General features: G+C 39.5%; 1 protein-coding gene across 1 annotated transcript; it reads right to left on the bottom strand.

Moving 5' to 3' along the window:
• Positions 1–4,672: 4,672 nt before the first annotated feature.
• OLR145_2 (olfactory receptor 51I2) lies at positions 4,673–5,617 on the bottom strand. The gene has a single exon (XM_004618254.2). The coding sequence runs from the start codon at positions 5,615–5,617 to the stop codon at positions 4,673–4,675; it is 945 nt and encodes a 314-aa protein (XP_004618311.2).
• Positions 5,618–7,652: the final 2,035 nt, after the last annotated feature.

The following is a 7,652-nucleotide window of genomic DNA, read 5'->3' on the forward strand; positions in this document are numbered from 1 at the left end:
GAAATTCTAGACTAAGCAGGCCTGCAGTGCAATATCAGGGCCTAAAGATTAGGTGTATTTCTACTTTCAATGTTTTTCTACTTTTTTTACTCCAAATTCATCTTGTTAATATAAATATCTACAAAATATGCTCACATATGAAAGGCTGCTTGAATTGTTACGATGGTTAAAATCCGTCATAAACAAAAAGGGGGAGATGTTGGGGCTGGACTGAGCTATCAGGGCGAGCCCATGTATACTGTACCGTACTACGGACAGGAACATAGGGACCCATGAAAATGGGCGAGATTTCTCGTGTGTCCTGAATGGTTTGGATGAAGCTGAACATTTTCCCCCTTCAAGCTGCCTTCAGAAAAATAATTTCAGAATACTGAAAAGAGCAGTTTTTCCTTCTCTCACAGAAGCCTGGCTGGTCTTTGACATGCAGATGGTGTTAGCCAGGCCTGACCTTTGATATTGTAAATTGTAGATTTCAGGTGAAGGCCCAGCTTTGTCTTTGGGATGTAAATCCAGGTGCCTGTAGAAGGTTTCAGTTTCGGTTTTGTATCTTTCCCTTCTGAGTTCTGTATTCTTTTCCCGAGGCTATAGGCCTACCCATACAAGGAAAGAATATGTTCCATTGTCTCAATGTTCTCCCTGTAACATTTTTTGATGCCTTTGGTGACGTCACTATATTGCGCCCTTTAGAGGTACCATGATCAATAACAGGAGGTCCACGAGGCCCTCTGCCTTTGCTAAGAGCCAGAGCGAGCCTTAGTCCTCCAATCAGTGAATATTTCTTCCGCGTTCCTACCTCAGCGCCTCCGATTGCAGAACGTTCATGCAACACACATATTTAGCATAAAGTTTACTTTATGATGTGCTATTAGGTAATGTAATGAAATTTGCATAAAATTACATTTATTTCATCTTAAAACTTAGGTAAATGGCTGGAATATAGCACAAGAGTTAGAGCACATGCCTGGCATATGCCCAACCTGGGCTCAATCTCTGGTACTATGTGGTCTCCTGAGCATTGTAGGACATTAACACTGGGGGCACTCAGATCTGCTAGCATGACCCCAGTAGTCCACAGCACTGAAAAATCTCAGCAGCACAAAATCCTTGACCCCCAACACAGAACCAAAGGCCTAGTCTCACCAGAATTTAAACTGCACATCCTAGCATTGCTTGAAAGACTCCAAATAATAAAAATAAATACGTAAAAGTTTGATAAACAGTGTGTTATAGTAAACAAATATTTATATGTGTAACTTTAGCTCATAACATACCTGTTGCTCTATGTACATAGTGTTACATATATTCATGAATATTTTATTTGAACTATATAATTGACATTTGAAGAATTATATATGATGGAACAGGGAGGTAGATCAGAGATTAGGTCAAATGTTTTGCATGAAACTGATCTCATTTGGATGAATCTCAAGCGCCATCTGGTACCCTGAAAGGAACCCAGTGGTCTGGTAATCGCTAATAAGAACTCCCACAAAAACCACATCCTAACATCTAGAATTCAAATATTTGGTCCAGTTCAAAGACTAGTCTGTGAAAACCCTGAGAAAATTAAGGAAAAGCCAAAATTCCAATTAATTCTGGTAATAGCACTGGATCACAAGGTATTATTTCCCATCTTAAATTTCTTAATTTTATTTTATTTTAAAAAGATGTTTACAATATTTGATTACATTTAATGTTTGAACACCAATACCAGCACTATTACACCTTCTTACCAATATATTTCGAGTCTTTCCATCCTGAATCCCAAACCTGCCCCAAAACAGAACTGAAATAATTTATTTAGTATTGTTTGTTATGAATAATCTGCTAGAAATGATAAAAACAATGATTTCTTAGGGGAAAGCATGTGAAAATTGTTGCATTTCACCCAGGAGCCATTTAGCCCTTCTATAAGAGATTAGTAACATGTTGTTAAAGGTTTAGCCTTGTGTGCTTCTATATGTAGATAGATAAATGATAGAAATAAATGTAGATATAAATGTATACATGAATTTCCCCCTAAGATTGGTTTCCATCTACTTTAAACCCCATCAAATGTGGCCTACTACTCTTGGTATATCAGTGGTGTAAGTAAGAGATGTCCAGAAGTACAGTCACTCATGAGTGGGGCTTTTCCAAGCATGTGGAGAGAGGCCACGAGCATGGCCTTGGTTGAGTTCTGGAGGTTTTCAGCTGCTGGGGCTGGCTCCTTTGGGGTGGGGAGGGCCTCATATGCCCCACCTCCAGGTTTCCCTAAATGAGAGAGTCTGGTCTGAGGTCTGGAGGCATATTTAACTTAAAATATACCACAAGCTCAGGCGGACAAAAACCTACAAATCTCAATCTCCACAGTGCTCACAGCCACTCTCCACACACTCTAATGAGCCTCACCCCTGAATGAATCTGCTGAAACCCAGGTATGCGGGACTTGTCACTGAAAACTCCAGGATAAATGGAACTGGGGATGGGTGACCTCCTGCCATCTCCCCCTATTTCTGGCAGCTTGGCAGTCATCCCTACAAGTCACCTCTAGAGCCATACAATCTCATCAATGGCCATAATCTAGAGACTCAACAATAAATCTCTTGGAAGAGAGCTCTGAATGATAAAAAATAAACCATTTTATATTTTTATAGAACTTTTTAAATTGAATCACCATGGTATATAGTTTAAAAAGTTGTTAATGATTGAGTTTCAGTTGTGCAATGTTCCAACACCCATGTTTTTATCAGCACATACTTCCCACAATTATTGTCTCCAGTTTCTCTCCTGTCCACTCCTGCCCCACTAACACAGACACCTTTATGACAGACTATTTCCTCTCTCTTTCTCTCTCTCTCTTTGTCTCTCTCCCTCTCTCCATCTCACTCTTATTTTCCTCTTAGACACTATGACTTGCAATACCACAGTGGTTTGAAAGGGTACCACACATATCACTTTACTTCTCTTAGTACTCAGTTCTTGACCAGAGTGATCATTTCCACCTATCATTGTCATAGCAGATCCTTCTCTGTCCTAACTGCACTCCTTCCCAATCTATATCAAGCTCCCAACCATGGACCAATACTCCTGGCCCTTGTTTCTACTGTCTTTGAGCATTACTCTCATACTATGTTTTCTTTTTAATATCTCACAAATGAATGCAATCATTTTTTGTTTCTGGCTTATTTCATTCAGAAGGGTACACTCATGTCCATACATGTATAAGCTAATATTATGACTTCATTTTTCCTAACAGCTCCTTAGATTTCCTTGTATATGCAGAGAGAAAGGAACTCTCACTCACTGCTGGTACGAGTGTAAATTGGTCTAGTCTTTTTCAAAAACAACATGGAAATTCCTCAAAAAACTAGAAATTAAGCTGACATATGACCCAATACTGCTGCTCCTGAGAATATACCCTGAGGGCTCAAAAACATTGCAGAAAAGTGAGCCGCATTCGTATGGTCATTGCAGTACTACTCACAATCACCAGAATCTGGAAACAACCCAAGTTCTGAGGACAGAGGAGTAACAAGAAACTATGGTACATATACGATAAATGTATGAAGTATTATTGTTGAATAATATTCTGAAGCAAATATCTCCAGCAAATCCATCTTATTTATATAAAACTTTATTCCTATTGTTTTTTCTCTTTTGAAGGTGAATTGTATTTTGGGACACTTTGAGTCAGGCTAAAGTCGTATTCCTGGCTCTGTAATCAGGGATTACTCTCTGTGGAGCTTGAGGAACCATATGGGTTACCAGGAATGGAACCTGGGAGTGCTGCATACAAGGCAAGCATCTAACCCATCTATCTCTGCAGCTATAATTGCATTACTTTTGACTAATTTCCCTCATTTTTCTCTCTCTCTCCAGTCACTGACAATCAATATATCACTTGCAGTCTATGAATATTACTATTTTATTTAACTCTAAGTGACATTATGCAGTGTTCTGTTTTTATGTGACTGCCTCCTTACTTTAGCATAATGCCATCCATAATGTCACATATCCTATAATTTCCTTTCTTTCAAGTGTTGGATAATGAAACAAAGGTCTCACATATGCTAGGGAAGTGTTCTAGTATTGAACTACTTCCTCAGATCCATAACTTCCTTTTCTTTTCAGGCTAATACTGCACTGTGTATGCATATTTTCTTTGCATATTTTTAGCTTATGAGATTTAAGTTTTTCTCAAATATTGCTAGTGCTACAATGAACATGAAAAGTAATATATCCTTGATATACTAATTTCAATACTTTTCGATAAATACGAAAAACTAAAAGAGTTGAATCATAGTTTTAATATCAAAAACATATGTAGAATAAAAACAAAAGGTGGGATTAAATGACACTAAAAAGCATTTTATAGGAAACAAGAGCAATATACACTGACTAAATGAGAGAATTATTAGAAGTACACACTCCCAAACTTAAAAAAATAGAGGAGTTGTATTTGCTATAGTTAATTTTTTTTTATTATAACCCACTTCACTTCACCAACTTTTGGTGGCTTCAGTCTCAGCATTTGTCAGTGTTAATCAGACATTCAAAGGCATAAATAGTAGTAACACTTTATTTCCTGGAAGAAAAGTCTAAAGATTTTCTGAAAGCAATTGTTTAAGCCTCAAATTTATTGTGATATTGAATTTTCTCAGACGATTTAATCTTTAAAATTTCTTGCTGCTTAAAACTTGGTGCCCAGTAGTATTTTAAAAAGCCTTCGACGGATCTCTTTAGTTTTGATGGAATAGATGACAGGATTGAGCATTGGCGGCACAAAAAGATAAATAAGGGACATGAGTGTGTGCACATATTCTGGGGCATGCCGCCCGTAACGAGCAACCATGGACACACTAACCATGGGTACATAAAAGATGAGCACAGCACACATATGTGACACACACGTGTTAAGTGTCTTTAACCGCTCCTCCTTTGAGGCAATAGCAAGTACTGAACGCAGTATGAGAACGTAAGAAAGGAGAATGAGTGCAGAGTCCAGACCAAAGTTTGAAATGACGATGAATAAACCAAAAGAATTATTGATGGTGATGTCGCCACAGGGCAGCCGGATCAGATCTGGATGCAGACAGTAGGCATGGGAAAGTATGTTGGCCTTGCAGAACGGCAGCCTTTTCAGAAGAAAAGGTAGTGGGAAAACCACACAGAAACTGCGGATAATAACAGATATGCCCATGCGCACCACTCGGGCGTCACTGAGCACTGTAGCATAGCGCAAGGGGTTACAAATGGCCACATAGCGGTCAAAGCTCATGATCAGTAGGATCCCTGATTCCAAGAAGGAGAAAAAGTGTATAAAGAACATCTGAGACATACAGGAATCAAAACTGATCTTCCTCACATGGAAGCAAAATGTGACCAACACCGTGGGCAGAGTGGAAAGGGACACCCCTATATCATTCACTGACAGCAGAGACAAGAAATAGTACATAGGCTGATGCAAGCTCTGCTCCTCCTTGACAATGAAAAGGATAAGGGCATTACCCACAATGGAGACAAAATAAAGGGCACCAAGAAGCAGAAATATCCAGTGTTGGGAGGCCTCCAGTCCTGGGAGCCCTGTCAGGATGAAAGAAGGCAAGTCTGAGCTGTTGTGGTGGATATTTTCCATGGATATATGGAACAACCGCTATCCTGTAAGGAGATCGACATACAGTTTTATTCAGAAGGTACACAGAATATGTATGACTATCATATATTCTTCAGTCCCTCAAGAGAGCAATAAAATATTTCACTGAGCCAGATCAATCAGTCATGACTATCCCTTCATTAAACTTAATGTATTTCATAAAGGAAGAAGGACTATTCAAAATTTCAAAATGATTTAATGAATAGTCCCTTTTCTGGATGACAGCGTTTTGTTTAGTCAGAATTGTCATTTCTTTGAAAATATCATCATCACCCAGATTTGTCATTTTTTTTAAATGATATCATTATTGGATCGCCCCCCGCCCACGGTCTGGAGCCCTGAAACCCCCAGACCTGCCTCATGCCTCTCAGTCACTTCGTGGTGGCCCTGACCCCTCCCTCTTACCAGGTTGTTAGGGGTGTGTCCACACACCAGGGGGCATGGCCTCCTTCTGGAGCAGCGGCAGCAGTTATCTCTCCCATTCCATGCATTGTGCTTTGGCCACAATCGAAAAAATCTATTCCTCTGAAGAATACCCTGGTCATCTTAATCACTATATGTTAATAGTCAACTAGCCTATCCTATCCCAATTTCACAAAAACTGTCAGTGAACACAGCAAGCTGCACATCAAGTTCTTTGTAAAAAGATCATAGCCCCACGTCTTCAGCTGAGGCCCCTCTCAACATAAGGAGAGCACCTGATAGTAAAGCCCATAACAACATGAAGAAGCAGAGAAAATCCCCACCACCAGGAGAGATGAAAGGGAGGATCTCAGTAACCTCAGCAGTGACTTCCCAGAAATACAACCTCCTCTCAGATAAAGAATTCAGAGAGAAAATCGTGAAGATGTTTCACAAACTCAAAGCAACTATGGAACGAACATCCAATAAATTAAGGGAGGATATGGATGCAGCATTGGAACGGTCCACCAAGATAATCCAGGAAGAAATGAGAGCAGAAATTTCAAAGCTACAAACAGAAGTGACACAATTAAAAGAATCAGTAGATCAAATAAAAAACTCGGTAAAAGCCCTCAATAGTAGAATGACTACAGCTTCTGACAGAATCAGTGAGTCAATAATAGAATGACTACAGCTGAAGACAGAATCAGTGAGCTTGAAGACGAGCTGCAGAAAGCATATAGGCAACAACAAATAATGGTAAAAGACCTCAAAATGGATGTAGAAGGAATTAGAGTCCTAGGGGATGACCTCAAGAGAAATAACATAAGAATCATTGGAGTACCAGAAACACAGGGAACCAATCCCAATGGAAAAAATCACAATTAAAGACATCATTGCTAAGAAATTGCCAGAGCTAGAGAATGCAGATATCCAGATCCAAGGAGTCTGAAGGGTGCCAGCTAAAAGGGACCCAAATAAAAAATCCCCAAGGCATATCATAGTCAGAATGATGGATGCCGTGGATAGAGACACAATACTGCAAGCAGCAAGATCAAAGAAGGAAATCATATACAAAGGAGCACCCCTTAGATTCACAGCAGACCTATCAGAAGAAACCTTCCAAGCACGAAGACAATGGTGGGATATAGTGAAAACACTTAATGAAATGAATGCCTCACCAAGAATACTTTACCCGGCTAAACTCTCAGTTAAACTTGAAGGAACTGTACACTATTTCACGGAGAAGCAACAGTTCAGGAACTTCATAGACTCAAGACCAAACTTAAAAGAAGGACTCAATGGGCTACTATAAGACAAGGAAAAAACCTACAAGAACAACAAACCCTACAGAAAAATGGCACAAAATCCCATGACAATAATTTCTCTTAATGTTAACGGTCTAAATGCACCAGTCAAGAGGCACAGACTGGCAAAATGGATTGGGAAACTAAAACCCAACTTTCTGCTGCCTACAAGAAACACATCTGAATAGTCAGAACAAATACAGACTCAAAATCAAAGGATGGAAAACAATCCTGCAAGCAAACAGCTCCCTCAAAAAAGTGGGGGTGGCCATACTAGTATCCGACAACATAGATTTCAGGCTGAAAGA

This window comes from Sorex araneus, chromosome 6 (genome assembly GCF_027595985.1).
Source record: "Sorex araneus isolate mSorAra2 chromosome 6, mSorAra2.pri, whole genome shotgun sequence".
Classification (NCBI taxonomy): domain Eukaryota; kingdom Metazoa; phylum Chordata; class Mammalia; order Eulipotyphla; family Soricidae; genus Sorex; species Sorex araneus.

Excerpts from the sequence above, each read along its gene's own strand:
- OLR145_2 (XM_004618254.2), bottom strand. The coding sequence starts at position 5,617 with ATGGAAAATATCCACCACAACAGCTCAGACTTGCCTTCTTTCATCCTG.